At 38.4% G+C, this 16,627-nt stretch overlaps 1 protein-coding gene across 1 annotated transcript in view; it reads right to left on the bottom strand.

Moving 5' to 3' along the window:
• LOC107595950 (calcium/calmodulin-dependent protein kinase type II subunit gamma-like) overlaps positions 1-16,627 on the bottom strand; it is a 50,402-nt gene that overhangs the window by 20,126 nt on the left and 13,649 nt on the right. Inside the window, exons 5-6 of the mRNA XM_016286552.1 lie at positions 11,116-11,153; positions 8,014-8,046 (exon numbers count right to left, since the gene is read on the bottom strand). Coding sequence (XP_016142038.1) covers positions 8,014-8,046; positions 11,116-11,153 — 71 coding nt within the window. The remainder of the gene's footprint in view (positions 1-8,013; positions 8,047-11,115; positions 11,154-16,627) is intronic.

Raw genomic sequence — 16,627 nt, forward strand, 5'->3', positions numbered from 1 at the left:
AACCTTCATTCTTCTTCGGAACAGCTTTCTGACCCTCCATAGACAGCAAGGTAACTACCACTTTTAAGGCCCAGAAATGTATATAGAACATCGACAAAATAGTCCATGTGACATCAGTGGTTCAACTGTAATTTTATGAAGCTATGATAATACTTTTTGTGCGCAAAACAAAAATAACAACTTTATTCAACAATTCTTCCCCCCTGAGTTGCCATCTACCACCATTATCGAGAGTAACACGACGCATGAGCGTGTTTTCCTCTGCTCGTAAACAAGCGCAACGCATTCATGTTCTACGTCAGCAGCATCATGCACATGCACCAGGTTACTCTCAATAATGGCGGTAAATGGTAACTCGGGGGAGAAGAATTGTTGAATAAAGTTGTTATTTTGTTTTTTTGTGCACAAAAAGTATTATCACAGCTTTGTATAATTACGGTTGAACCACTGATGTCACATGGACCATTTTAACGATGTTCTTACTACGTTTCTGTGCCTTGAACGTGGTAGTACCCTTGCTGTCTATGGGGGGTCAGAGAGCTCTCAGATTTCATAAAAAAATATCTTAATGCACCATTTTAACGATGTTCTTACTACGTTTCTGTGCCTTGAACGTGGTAGTACCCTTGCTGTCTATGGGGGGGTCAGAGAGCTCTCAGATTTCATAAAAAAATATCTTAATGCGTGTTCCGAAGATGAACAAAGATCTTACGGGTTCTTACCCCTTACCGTAAGGGGTTTGGAATGACATGAGGGCGAGTAATTAATGACAGAATTTTTATTTTTGTGTGAACTATCCCTTTAATATCAAATGCCACTGGTTTGACATCCAACTCATTTAAATTTATACAATTTAAGGGCAGCTTCAGTACACAAATATATTTAGAGGCCACTGTATGCACTGTTTATACAGTACATACATTTTATTTTCTGCTCTAAACACCGTATCTTTGGATTTAACATTTGCATTATAAAATACATAGTGTTTATATTATTTCATTTTTATTACTAGCTTTAAATTGCAAATTTTGTTTAAAATATAGGCTTGCACTCAGATGCAATGAAAAAGTTGGTAAAACAGCACACAAGAAAACAAACAAACAAACAAACAAAAAATCCTTATTGTACTAAAGATTGCAAGTGCAGTCACAAACAGAGGGGAGGAAAATATTTATTGGAAGAAAATAAAAGGACTAGAGAGGTAAATACCAGTGCAGGAGAGGGGAGGTTTCCCTTGGGACTGGTGACTATGCTGTTTTTGGTGCTGTTTGTCTGGGGCTGTGCAGGGAAACACAACATACATTCGGATTAAGAAAGTGTCAAGTTAAGAAGGAACGAGGGAGAGTTCGGCATGCACATGTACACAAGCACACTCACACAAACACATGCAGTAGGGTACCGTCATTATCTGTTTTAAAGTAACTGACTGATGTAGTGCCAACTACCTATTTACATGAAAACAGTGTTATTCATTGAGACACAATGTTCTCAAGCAGTGAAAGGGAAGGGAGGTTCATTATTAAAGTCTATAAAATGTTTTTCACCAATTGGCTTCCTAAACTAATCCATTATACCAATTAGCCACATTACATGCAGAGGCGGATTAGCTATGGGTGTTTATTTGTACTCGGGGGTCCCTCAGGACTCATGTTTATGAGCTTGCAGTGGTATCTAATGGTCCATTTTCCCTTGTACAGCTCAGGCACTCACGCGAATGTTGTTATTATGTGTCTATGTGCGGGAGGCATGGTCAAGGGAGATGAATGAACAGCAGCCCACGACTACTGGATCCTCACAAGTATGAAACAAATTCACATCCATGAGCAAAAACACATCATAAAATGACTTTGGCAGTATGGGCACACATATCCATTCAAATACACACTGTTCCTTGTAACTGGACCACTTGATGGCTTACAGAATTCATTAACAATTCCCAAAGACTTATCACAGATGGTCATGCATCTCCATGGAAGTCCAACTTTATTCAAGTAAACAGGGATATTGTTGGGAAGGACAACCAGCAATGCTATCCTCTTATGGGAGCCATAAAAAAAAAAATCCTGAACACTGAGAATATAAGCGTCAATCCTGCAAATAAATGTAAGTTGAAGGAAACAAGCAGATTTGGTGCAGTCAGAACCCTGGGCTGTGCATAAATAGGATCTTCAGATCTTATGGAAATATTGGGAAAAACACAGGGTGGAACTGGGAAAACACAGGGTCTTACTCTACATGACTATTCCATTGCCTACCTGTGTATGAACAGAAAGGCCTCTCCTAAACCTGCTTTAGAAAGCTTCCAGAATGGTCAGTATTAACCAAAATACATCCAATTACCAACATGCAGAATGAGATCCAGGAGGTTTGTGGTGTCAAAGGAAGCCGGTCAAAATGATTCAAACAAAAGAAAGAACAGCAATGAGGAAACCAGTGTTTGTCAGAAAATACTCAAGAAATAGGACACTTTTACTGGGACCAAGAGGTCTCACAAAGCCAGATCTGAACTCCAAAAATTCTAGTCCACAGTGTGTTCTGGCCAAGAACTGTGCACTTAGACATTCAGATACTGACTGCAACCATTCTGTCCATTTAGTTTTTATGTGCCACTTTGGGATGGGTTTATCTGAAATTGATCATATAAAGTAAGACTAGACGTGTGCCCTTAAGGCCTGTTCACACCAAAGATGATAACGAGAACTATTAAAGGCCCTGATATACATCAAGCAAAATCAAAGAATAAACCTGATTTTGAACAAAATCAAGGCAAAATAAAGTTAGTGTGGGGAGTTCAAAACACCTTGCCAAAGCAAACTTTCCAGAACAGCTCCATACAATAGTTTCAAAAGTTCCAAAGCTGTTGTTTACCATTGGTCAGAGGCAGGCTCCATCTTCTTTTACCCCTCAGCAAAGAACGAAAAGTGTATCAGGGGCTTAACTATATAGTTTTAGTATTTGTTCTAATTCTACAAGCGTTCTCTACCACAGGTGTGGACACGAACATAGTTTTTGTTATAATTCTTGATGTGAACAGGCCTCTACTATTGAAAAGCTGTTGAAGTCTGCCAATCACATAATATGAATCAGGTGCTCAGTGGATAGAGTGTGGGCAGTCTGTGATGCTGAGGGCCTGTTTACACCTGGTCATTTCATGCGTTTTTGCTGATCGGATATCTATCTGATTTGTTAAAACGTTTCCAATTACACTTGGCTACATAAATGTGTCGTCGCAAAACGGATTTAAATCCGATTTTCAATTCCCCCTCTATATTTAAATTTAACAGAGTTCACGTCAACGAAATAAAAAGATAAGCGCTGCATTTTATTAATTATCAGCTCATTTCAAGATCAAAGACTGTAATAGGAGAGCGTGCGGCATCAGCACTGGAAAGATAAGTTTGTCTTACTACTTTTAATGAAGATGATTGTGTGTTGACCGTCTGCGTCTAAGGGTCTGTTTACACCTGGTCACTTCATGCGTTTTTTATGATCGGATAGCTATCCGATTGTAAAAAGACCAGGTGTAAATGCCCCCCGAAACACATTCGAGATGGATATAAATTTGATCGCTCAAACCACTTCAGGAGGTGGTCTGGCCCGCATTCCAGACGAAACTGGACCAGAGTAAATACATCTGGCTGTTGAAACCACATATGCAAATTTTACTCGTCCCAAAATGTTAAAATAATAAACGTGTGAGAGCGTGTTATAGGCTATATGACATTAGTCAGACTACGCTAATGCAACACGCATCGCTGCGGACGAGTAGCTGAGTATCTCTTCAGCAAGCCGACGCGCAAACTGCCGCGAATGAAACAAAGTAAGACGCAGACGGTCAACACACAATCATCTTCATTAAAAGTAGTAAGACAAACGTATCTTTCCAGTGCTGATGCCGCGCACTCTCCTATTTCGGTCTTTGATCTTGAAATGAGCTGATAATTAATCAAATGCAGTGTTTATCTTTTGATTTCGTAGACTTGAACTCCGTTAAACTTAAATATAGCGCGGGAATTGAAGATCGGATTTATATCCGTTTTGCGACAACACATTTATGTGCCCAAGTGTAAATGGAAACGTTTTAACAAATCAGATAGCTATCCAATCAGCAAAAATGCATGAAATGACCAGGTGTAAACAGGCCCTTACTTTGTTTAATTCGTGGCAGTTTGTGCGTCGGCTTGCTGATGAGATACTTAGCTACTCGTCCGCGGCGATGCATGTTGCATTAGCACAGTCATATATGACTATAATGTCATATAGCCTATAACACGCTCTCACACGTTTATTATTTTAACATTTTGGGAGGAGTAAAATTTACATATGTGGTTTCAAAAACCAGATGCATTTACACCAGTTTCGTCTGGAATACGGCCCAGATTTTTAAAAATAGAACCAGTCTGAGTATGTTTTATACTGGCCATCATTCCATTATGTCCCACAGAAATGCAGGAAGACTTTAGAGGAAAGTGTTGCACATTAGCAACAGTACAGTAGGTGGAGGTACAAGAAGAGGAAGACGAAAGAAAATAGAAGGGTGTAAATGAAACAGGATTCTCACCATGTACTGAATGGTAGAGCTCGACTTCCGCTTCTACAGAGAGAATGAAAAGGAGAGAAGTGAGAAAAATGGTGGAAACTGAGACTAGAGAGGTAAATACCAGTGCAGGAGAGGGGAGGTTTCCCTTGGGACTGGTGACTATGCTGTTTTTGGTGCTGTTTGTCTGGGGCTGTGCAGGGAAACACAACATACATTCGGATTAAGAAAGTGTCAAGTTAAGAAGGAACGAGGGAGAGTTCGGCATGCACATGTACACAAGCACACTCACACAAACACATGCAGTAGGGTACCGTCATTATCTGTTTTAAAGTAACTGACTGATGTAGTGCCAACTACCTATTTACATGAAAACAGTGTTATTCATTGAGACACAATGTTCTCAAGCAGTGAAAGGGAAGGGAGGTTCATTATTAAAGTCTATAAAATGTTTTTCACCAATTGGCTTCCTAAACTAATCCATTATACCAATTAGCCACATTACATGCAGAGGCGGATTAGCTATGGGTGTTTATTTGTACTCGGGGGTCCCTCAGGACTCATGTTTATGAGCTTGCAGTGGTATCTAATGGTCCATTTTCCCTTGTACAGCTCAGGCACTCACGCGAATGTTGTTATTATGTGTCTATGTGCGGGAGGCATGGTCAAGGGAGATGAATGAACAGCAGCCCACGACTACTGGATCCTCACAAGTATGAAACAAATTCACATCCATGAGCAAAAACACATCATAAAATGACTTTGGCAGTATGGGCACACATATCCATTCAAATACACACTGTTCCTTGTAACTGGACCACTTGATGGCTTACAGAATTCATTAACAATTCCCAAAGACTTATCACAGATGGTCATGCATCTCCATGGAAGTCCAACTTTATTCAAGTAAACAGGGATATTGTTGGGAAGGACAACCAGCAATGCTATCCTCTTATGGGAGCCATAAAAAAAAAAATCCTGAACACTGAGAATATAAGCGTCAATCCTGCAAATAAATGTAAGTTGAAGGAAACAAGCAGATTTGGTGCAGTCAGAACCCTGGGCTGTGCATAAATAGGATCTTCAGATCTTATGGAAATATTGGGAAAAACACAGGGTGGAACTGGGAAAACACAGGGTCTTACTCTACATGACTATTCCATTGCCTACCTGTGTATGAACAGAAAGGCCTCTCCTAAACCTGCTTTAGAAAGCTTCCAGAATGGTCAGTATTAACCAAAATACATCCAATTACCAACATGCAGAATGAGATCCAGGAGGTTTGTGGTGTCAAAGGAAGCCGGTCAAAATGATTCAAACAAAAGAAAGAACAGCAATGAGGAAACCAGTGTTTGTCAGAAAATACTCAAGAAATAGGACACTTTTACTGGGACCAAGAGGTCTCACAAAGCCAGATCTGAACTCCAAAAAGTCTAGTCCACAGTGTGTTCTGGCCAAGAACTGTGCACTTAGACATTCAGATACTGACTGCAACCATTCTGTCCATTTAGTTTTTATGTGCCACTTTGGGATGGGTTTATCTGAAATTGATCATATAAAGTAAGACTAGACGTGTGCCCTTAAGGCCTGTTCACACCAAAGATGATAACGAGAACTATTAAAGGCCCTGATATACATCAAGCAAAATCAAAGAATAAACCTGATTTTGAACAAAATCAAGGCAAAATAAAGTTAGTGTGGGGAGTTCAAAACACCTTGCCAAAGCAAACTTTCCAGAACAGCTCCATACAATAGTTTCAAAAGTTCCAAAGCTGTTGTTTACCATTGGTCAGAGGCAGGCTCCATCTTCTTTTACCCCTCAGCAAAGAACGAAAAGTGTATCAGGGGCTTAACTATATAGTTTTAGTATTTGTTCTAATTCTACAAGCGTTCTCAACCACAGGTGTGGACACGAACATAGTTTTTGTTATAATTCTTGATGTGAACAGGCCTCTACTATTGAAAAGCTGTTGAAGTCTGCCAATCACATAATATGAATCAGGTGCTCAGTGGATAGAGTGTGGGCAGTCTGTGATGCTGAGGGCCTGTTTACACCTGGTAATTTCATGCGTTTTTGCTGATCGGATATCTATCTGATTTGTTAAAACGTTTCCAATTACACTTGGCTACATAAATGTGTCGTCGCAAAACGGATTTAAATCCGATTTTCAATTCCCCCTCTATATTTAAATTTAACAGAGTTCACGTCAACGAAATAAAAAGATAAGCGCTGCATTTTATTAATTATCAGCTCATTTCAAGATCAAAGACTGTAATAGGAGAGCGTGCGGCATCAGCACTGGAAAGATAAGTTTGTCTTACTACTTTTAATGAAGATGATTGTGTGTTGACCGTCTGCGTCTAAGGGTCTGTTTACACCTGGTCACTTCATGCGTTTTTTATGATCGGATAGCTATCCGATTGTAAAAAGACCAGGTGTAAATGCCCCCCGAAACACATTCGAGATGGATATAAATTTGATCGCTCAAACCACTTCAGGAGGTGGTCTGGCCCGCATTCCAGACGAAACTGGACCAGAGTAAATACATCTGGCTGTTGAAACCACATATGCAAATTTTACTCGTCCCAAAATGTTAAAATAATAAACGTGTGAGAGCGTGTTATAGGCTATATGACATTAGTCAGACTACGCTAATGCAACACGCATCGCTGCGGACGAGTAGCTGAGTATCTCTTCAGCAAGCCGACGCGCAAACTGCCGCGAATGAAACAAAGTAAGACGCAGACGGTCAACACACAATCATCTTCATTAAAAGTAGTAAGACAAACGTATCTTTCCAGTGCTGATGCCGCGCACTCTCCTATTTCGGTCTTTGATCTTGAAATGAGCTGATAATTAATCAAATGCAGTGTTTATCTTTTGATTTCGTAGACTTGAACTCCGTTAAACTTAAATATAGCGCGGGAATTGAAGATCGGATTTATATCCGTTTTGCGACAACACATTTATGTGCCCAAGTGTAAATGGAAACGTTTTAACAAATCAGATAGCTATCCAATCAGCAAAAATGCATGAAATGACCAGGTGTAAACAGGCCCTTACTTTGTTTAATTCGTGGCAGTTTGTGCGTCGGCTTGCTGATGAGATACTTAGCTACTCGTCCGCGGCGATGCATGTTGCATTAGCACAGTCATATATGACTATAATGTCATATAGCCTATAACACGCTCTCACACGTTTATTATTTTAACATTTTGGGAGGAGTAAAATTTACATATGTGGTTTCAAAAACCAGATGCATTTACACCAGTTTCGTCTGGAATACGGCCCAGATTTTTAAAAATAGAACCAGTCTGAGTATGTTTTATACTGGCCATCATTCCATTATGTCCCACAGAAATGCAGGAAGACTTTAGAGGAAAGTGTTGCACATTAGCAACAGTACAGTAGGTGGAGGTACAAGAAGAGGAAGACGAAAGAAAATAGAAGGGTGTAAATGAAACAGGATTCTCACCATGTACTGAATGGTAGAGCTCGACTTCCGCTTCTACAGAGAGAATGAAAAGGAGAGAAGTGAGAAAAATGGTGGAAACTGAGACGGTATCTAAAAAAGTAGCTGTTGACTTGTTTAATGTTCATTTGGGGTGAAGAGAAAAGTGCTGGGAGGAGATCTCAAATGCTGTCAGAGCTGTGTGTATTTTAGTCAAAGAAAACGATTTGAAAAATAATTTTGGAGTGCATGTGAAGGTCTGGGTTCAGAGCAAGACAATATGTAGACTTGAAGGTTCTTCTGTACAAGAGGAAATTTGGAGGAAGAGGAACAAGGAAGGGTAGTGGGTCAAGTGAAGGAAAAAGGAGAGAGAAACATGCCACTAGCAGAAGAATAGTTGAAGTGCACCTGAGGAATGATCAGTTGTAAGCAAAGTTACCTGAGCCGGGGTCAGTTGTTTGTGACATATGACAGTTACCGTTCAGAGACAATTTGGCCCTGAACCTGGAGCAGGGAAAACAACGTAGGGGCTACACAAAGTAGGAATGATGTGCAAGGACAGGCAGGGTTGCTGAGAGAGGAAGCAAGCACAGTCTGTGTGGTTCAGTGATATTTTTTGTCCTAAAAAAAGGGCAGCCAAGAACGAGTTATATTAAGCACAGAATGTTCTCAGAAGTGCTTTGGTTGAACTTCCAATCGGTGCAACTGCCATATTAAAAAACTAAATAAAAACACCTCCAAAGCAGAATTACATAACCAGCGGTAGTGCAAAGATTTAGACACAAAAAGTGAGGAAGTCAGCTTCAGTTAATTTGAAAAAATAGTGACAGAGACTAAATAAAGATCAGCTCAGCTTGAACTCGGAAGACGGCGACGGAGCATAAAGGTGAAGGAAGGAGAGAAAACAAAGTAATCGTGAAAAGGACAGAAGAAATATTTTAAAATGGGTGGAGAGGACGTGGGGGAGCCTGTTGCTAGGTGATGAGAGGAGCGCTGTGCTGCTATTTTAGTCTCAGATTTTCCAGGGTTTCAGACTCACGGCTATTCTTGGAACCAGAGTCGCATTTCCCACTGAACTATTTCTCCGCTCAAACACACACACACACACACGTACATACATACACATGGAGATAGCAGGTGTGAGTCACATAGGTGGGTAGTGGGGGTGACGACAAAGTAGAAACAGGTAGAAATGTGTTTTGAGTGTGTCTGCGAACACTCCCCTAAGTGTTATGTGCAGTTCATCTCTGAAAATCCTGTTTCATGAATCAAATTACTCTGGCTCTTGTGGAAGATTCCATAGATTCCTCAATGGCATCACAGCCGTCGTCGTTATATCATATTCTTAAATGTCTCCCACACGCCTAAAGGCGCTGACGGAAATAAAACTTTCATTTCGACTCATCTTTCAGTGGTATCACTGGCTCCATGATAGAGCTTGTTACAGTGTTTGGTAACACCTTATATTTCCACACTCTTATGTCAGCTAGAGAGCCTAGCAAATTCACTGAAATACTCAACACGAGGTTCATTGTGTAATCCGCACTCGATTTTTACTTTTCGCTCTAATGTGTGGAATTCTGTGGAATGGATTTAAATATGGGGAAGTGTGTTAAAGGTAGGTTTTATTTGGTAGCTAAATAACCATGTATTTCCATGCTCATATGACTGCTAGACAGTCCATAAAAATTCACTAAAATACTCATCGCGAGGTTTATACTTTTATATTTCTATGCGAATGTGTGGAATCTTGGGCGTTGGATTTAAACATGGTCTTATTGATAGATTGGCTGTCAAACGATTAATCGCATCCAAAATAAAAGTTTGTGTTTACATGATACACACACATGCAAGTATATATTTAGGAAAAATTTTATATTTATGTATAAAATATAATATAAATTATATCTAAATATATATATATATATACACACTACCGGTCACAAGTTTGGGATCAGAACAATTTAAAAAAATTTTTTAAAGGAGTTTCTTATGCTCATCAACGCTGTATTTTTTTTAATCAAAAATACAGGAAAAAAAATTATATTGTGAAATATTATTATGATATAAAATAAAGTTTTTCTATTTTAATATACATTCAAATCTAATTTATATTAAAATAGAAACCATTATTTTATATTGTAATAACATTTTGCAAGATTAATGTTTTTTTTCTGTATTTTTGATCCAATAAATACAGCCTTGATGAGCATAAGAGACTTCTTTAAAAAACATTACAAGTCTTACTGATCCCAAACTTTTGACCGGTAGTGTATGCAGTGTTTGTAAGTTTTGCAATAAGTTTGTAAAATATTTACATGTATGTGTGTGTATTTATATATACATGATAAATATACACAGCACACATATATATGTGTATGTGTATATATAAAACTTTTATTTTGACTGCGATTAAATCCTTTAAATTTTTTTATGGAACCACAAAAGGTGATGTCCAAGCTGCCTGCTCTTTTGCTTACAATGAATGTGGATGGTAATCATTAGCTGTCAATGCACAAATTACCTTACAAGTCTTCTGAAGATATAGGAATTCTTTGTGTGAAGAACAGACAGACATTTGCTTGACAGCCATTGTTTACCATCTGCTTTCCTTGTATGAAAAAGTGCAGTTTAAACATTTAATGCTAAGCTAACTTTAACTCTTCTAGTGTTTAATGTAAAAATAACAATCAGAAATACATGAGTATTGACTAAATGATGACTACCCTTTGAACTACCCTTTAAAAACAGAGATCTCTGAAATTTTTGTAATATTTTTTAAATCTGTCAGTAAGGTGAAATCAGTTTTCAGGAGAGGTTGACTAGACTTAATCAGACCGATACTGAATTATACTGTATTTTAATAAGGTGATTTTAGGTGTCAGAGGTCAGGTTTAAAAACTCTCAAGTCCTAAAACAAACACACCCATACACACACATCAAACACAATATGAACTAATAATACTCGTGTAAAAAACACAATCATGCAATAAAGAACACACTCTATGCAAGCACTGACAGATTAGCCAGTAAGATAACAGGGCAGAGCGATAGAGTAGTGAAAAGAGAGAAGACATATGGTCATGTCTGGGTCACAGAGGTCAGAAGTTCAACAGATCTTCTTACCTTAACGTCTGCTTTTTTGTTCAACAAGCTCTTGGCTGCTACAATGGGAGGAAATAAGAGAAACGTTAAATCAACAACACCATACTGCCTATTACAAATGGTCAATTAACCTGCTGGAAAGGAAGTTCAACCAGGGCTATATTTCCTAAAATGAAACATAACACTGCAATTATTAATCATACTAACAATCTTGCAAACTATAACTAGACCCAGACGGAATCTGCAGATTTTTGGTTCTGCACTTTGTTTGGGGGGGGAATTGCATGGAATGGATTTAAACATGGAAAAATAGGAGATGGACACAACTTTGTGAATAATAGGAATTCAAATTTTGCTAAAATATCCAGAACATTTTGCGAAGGCAGATTCTGTGTTGGCCTACTCATCAGTCTGATACAGCCAGATTTCTGCAATGACACTTTATAATAAATTTCATTCATGAGTCATAAACAATGCATTATTTAAAGGGTTGGCTCACCCAAAAATGAAAATAAGGCTGCGTTTTACTCACCCCCGAGGCATCCTAGGTTTATATGACTTTCTTCTTTCAGACAAATCCAGTCCGGAGTTATATTAAAAATTGTCTTTGATCTTTCAAGCTGTTTAATGCCACTCAGCGGGTATTGCATTGCTTCGGTCCAAAAGAACTTGAATAAAAATCGCCCATCCATAAAAAGAAGCGTCTCCCACGGCTGCGGGGGGTGAACAAAGGCCTTCTGTAGCGAATCGATGTGTTTTTGTAAGAAAAATATCCATATTCAAAACGTAATAATCACTTTAATGTAGCTTGCACCAGCAGTTGTACACAGAAGCAGTTCCGGGAGCATGACGTATGAGGTCAGCGTGACACTTTTTTTTATGGATGGGCGATTTTTTTTTAAAGTTCTTTTGGACTGAAGCAATGCAACACTCGCTGAGTGGCATTAAACAGCTTGAAAGATCAAAGACCATTTTTAATATAACTCCGACTGGATTCTTCTGAAAGAAGAAAGTCATATACACCTAGGATGCCTCGGGGGTAAAGTAAAACGCAGCCTAATTTTAATTTTTGGGTGAACTAACCCTTTAACTCTTACTAGATCAGCAGTCAAAGTACAGGTAGATATGAATTTGAATATACACTACTGTTCAAAACTTTGGAGTCAGTACAATTTTTTTTAAAGGGGTCATATGATGCTGCTAAAAAGAACATTATTTTGTGTATTTGGTGTAATGAAATGTGTTTATGTGGTTTAAGGTAAAAAAAACACACCTTATTTTCCACATACTGTACATTATTGTTTCTCCTCTATGCCCCGCCTTTCTGAAACGCTTCGATTTTTACAAAGCTCATCGGTCTGAAAAAGTGAGGTGTGCTCTGATTGGCCAGCTATCCAGTGCGTTGTGATTGGCAGAATTCCTCAAGAGTGTGACGGAAATGTTACGTCCCTTACCATATTGTGATGCCTGCGGCAACCACATGTGACGACCCCGGGCTGGACTCTGCTTCGTCCACGGTGAAAGCCGATCCGGTGATCCACAGCGCAAAGTTGAAGTATTTCCTCAGCGACCAGCACGGATCAGCTCCAGGCATGACGAAGCGATATCGTCCTCTTTTGGAAGGCCAAACAAAGTAGTTTCGCTTTCACAATGAAGCACACAGCGCCTTCACGACGCGGCGGCAGCAACAATACTACAGCGAAAATAAAAGTTACGCCTTCTTTCTTTGCGTGAACATTTGGGCGGCATTATGCAAATCTTCCCAGATAGTGACGTAGGTATGTGGGGGCGTGTTAGAATGAGCCATTTTAGGTAGGTGTGGCTGACTCTTAACTTTTATAAAGAATATCTCTTTGGATTTGAAACTTTAGTCTTTGCAACTTTACAGATCTTCTATATGCACCAAGAGCTTGTAACACTCCAAAGAGAAAGGAAAAATTTAAATCGCATCATATGACCCCTTTAAATGCTGTTATTTTGAACTTTCTATTTGGTAGTGTGTATGAAATTTAAATACAATTCAATGTTTCATGATACCTAACTGTTTGTTTGTTTGTTCAAAAACTAATGACCAATTAAGTACTATATAAAAGTAACAATTACTTTTAAACAGATTAAGATTTATTATAAAGTGTCACCCATGGCCCCTCAGATTGAACAGTTCTGACGAGCTTTGCAAAAAATTGCGCGAATATGAACGTGGTTTTGCGCAGCTCGTCAGTGAACAACGGCTCTGTGTAGTTAATGCTGCTCAATGTGAAAGCATGCACGTGATGGAGATTTACAGCTGATTACAGAACCGGCTTTACTGATAAGATGCACGTTAAATATCGCATGCGATTTATCGTGCAGCCCTAATATAAAACAATCATTAATGAGTAAAAAGAAGCATTTGACACAATCACTGTCATTCATTGATGGTTCTTGTACCATTTCATATTCAAAATACATATGCAAATAAATGCACACACACTCTCTCAAGCACCTTTAAAGCAGTTCATTCAGATCACTTCTTTTTTTTTTGTATTAAATCACAGTAACACCATTACAGACTCATTTGGCAAGTCTGTTTGCTCAAAGACTTTTACAGCCAGAGTTGGTTAGACTATTAATAAAGCACAGAAGAGATTTTGAATTTCATCCCTCAGGTTATACAGCAATTAATAATTTTCTATACTTAAGTACTGCAAATATGATCATTTAAGCAATCCCAATTCATTTATATTTTGATTCAATCAAACTGAGTTATGAAACAAATGTGTTTTCATTATTTACATTCCGAGTACACTGGTACTTGTGCCCATCCCTATTGTACATCTTGAAGGCTATCTTAACCTTTCTAAGGTATTGTGCGTTTAATTCAATTTCAGCAAAACCCTGTAATTTAGAAAATTTTGTAAAATGATCCTACAGATACAGCTATGTCAATTAAGATGGCGTGTGCTGGAATTGTGCATTTAAAAAAATTCAAGAGGTACAACATAGCAAGAGATTGCACAAGCAATTAAGTCTAAAATGAATACATGTGCTGTATTTCTGGTCATAAACTAAAGAACAGGGACACTCAAGGTTGGTATTTGATACAGATCCTCCTAGAACTGTATCTGGGCCAATCCATCCATCCGGTGGCCCAAAGAGATCAGGGAGAAGAAATGAGCATGCGTCCCTGTAGAAAGAGCAGGAGTAGTGAAGTAACCTCTAATACTCTAAAGTGAGTGGAGCTCCTTACCTTGCCATTAACACAGAGAGCAAGAGAAAGAGAGGAAGAGAGAATGGAGAGAAAAAGAAAGAGCAATGGAAAAGAGGTCAAAATATCGGAGTCTCTTGTGCTGTTTCTATGAACGCTGAAGCTAAACGACTATCTATGGAGCTGTATATGGGGCTCAAGAACAAAAAAATGTCAACTTGTTTTCAGTACAGTCATCATTTTTCTCAGAGTTGATCTACTTTGCAGAGAGTCAGCACAAACAAGGTTTAGCAAAAAATAGCAGGCAAATACGTTTGTGCCAGGCTGTAAGCAGTTTCACTACTCTAAAACCTAGTCCTCAATTGTTCTCTGATGCTTTTAAAAACATAACATTAAATAAATTAATAATTACAATTTTATGAATTAAAATATATTTATATCTTAAAATGTATTTATATCTACATATATTGAAACATTTCAATGCATCTTGTGCAATGCATAGCAGTTGCACAAGCAAAACAGCATTATTATCTAATGAGAACACAGCTTTTTGCAACATTACAAAAAGTATGTGAACTCGTCACTGATTTGTACTTTCTGAACATTTAACTTTAAAACTATGGGCATAAATAGGGAGTTGATCCATCATTTGCTGTTTTAATAGCTTCCACTGAAACACCCAAACTAAGAAATGGGTGTCCACATAACTAAATAAATATATTCTCTTAAATGCACCATATTAAAGTCAAATATGAGGATTTGGAGTGATCAAGGTGTCAGTCCCATATGTAGTGTAACTGCCTATAGCGCAGTAGTCTGGTTGCTCAGGCTGGGTGTAGTAGGAGGACAACAGAGAGAGGCAGCACTACATAAATATTTGATTGCAGGCATTTGGAGGGAGCGTCAAACATGAAGCACAGCCTTCACATTGAGCCACAGCACACGCTCAATGTACCAGCTCAACCCTTCTACCTCACTCATCATGATGCACTCTATGTTTAAAAAAAAAAACAGGAAAGGAAAAGCTGAAAACCATTTAACCCGATATTTTTTTGCCCTTTCAAAAAGGTAACTGGCAAAACAATGTCACTGGCTTCTCCTCCAGAACAGCTGCTTGGATAAATCAAGAAATTCTAAATGATCACATTTTTCCCTATAAGTTTAAATGTCAAAGGCTGTTTGGTCAAAATGATGCTTCCACTGATAGAAAAACACAATTTTAAGCCATTTTGGAACAAATAAATTAAAAAATCTTTGAAGTAAGGGGCAAGAAAAAGATTCCAGATTCAATGTTCTTGATCAAACTACAACTATAATGTTTAATTACAGGCCTGAGATTAACTTTGATAAATTGCAGACATAGTGTAGTGCTCTAGGCGAAACCCTGCAAAATAAAACAAATATACTGCAACTGTATATTCACTATAGCCCAAAATAGAACAAAATGAGATATTGTTTCCATGGATTTCCCCTCATACTGTGTATCAAGTATCTCTAAGTAACGTTAACTGAAATTCTACATAATTCTACATCTGGTCCATACACTTAAATATGAAATCCTGACTAAAAAAGGCTTAAAAGTGAAAAGAAAAAGAAAAAACTTCAGATACAGTGAGTACAGTTGTCAAGAAGCTTTGACCATGCACAAGTGCACCAGATTTGTTCAGCTCATCACACCCCCAAGTTAGTGAACATGCATTAGTCCAACCTCCCATGCAGCATTCAGCACAACAGCAGGCAGACTGTTCCACCCTATTAAAACAGGGGTGAACTTCAACTTCACAGACCATATTAAAGACAGAGTAAAGGAAGGAAGGAAGAATACAGAGGATGAAAGTGAAGATGACTTATGGGTGTCAGATAAAAATGGCAAAGAAAAGCAATGAGGAGGAGGAGGATAAGAATAAACCAGAAAAAGGAAGAGGCAGTGATTTATGGCACATATGAAAGAAAGAAATGATGGAGAGAACAGGACTCAAAGGAGAGCGGGAGGGGAAAATACATTTATCATGTATGGATCTTGGTGTAGATCCTCTGTGAAATAAATAAAAGATGAATGAAATGATGATGACAGACAGCTGAGAGAACCAATAAGCGGATACATATGTTATCAGACATTAACTACAAGATAAATTATTTGAATGACACAAAAGTGTGAAGGACAAGAAAGAAAAAGAAGAAACAGCAGGTAAGACAGGTAGAGGGTGAGTCATCATGCATGCTTTAGCCCCATGCAAAGACAATCATGGACTAGTGAGTGACAGAAAGGAAACAAGAGGATGTTGAGGGACAATGAAAAACAAACACTTTTCTTTTGTAGAAGAGATGAACGAAACTGAAAAGGGG

This window comes from Sinocyclocheilus grahami, unplaced genomic scaffold (assembly GCF_001515645.1).
Source record: "Sinocyclocheilus grahami isolate Dianchi unplaced genomic scaffold, SAMN03320097.WGS_v1.1 scaffold211.1, whole genome shotgun sequence".
NCBI classification, from domain to species: domain Eukaryota; kingdom Metazoa; phylum Chordata; class Actinopteri; order Cypriniformes; family Cyprinidae; genus Sinocyclocheilus; species Sinocyclocheilus grahami.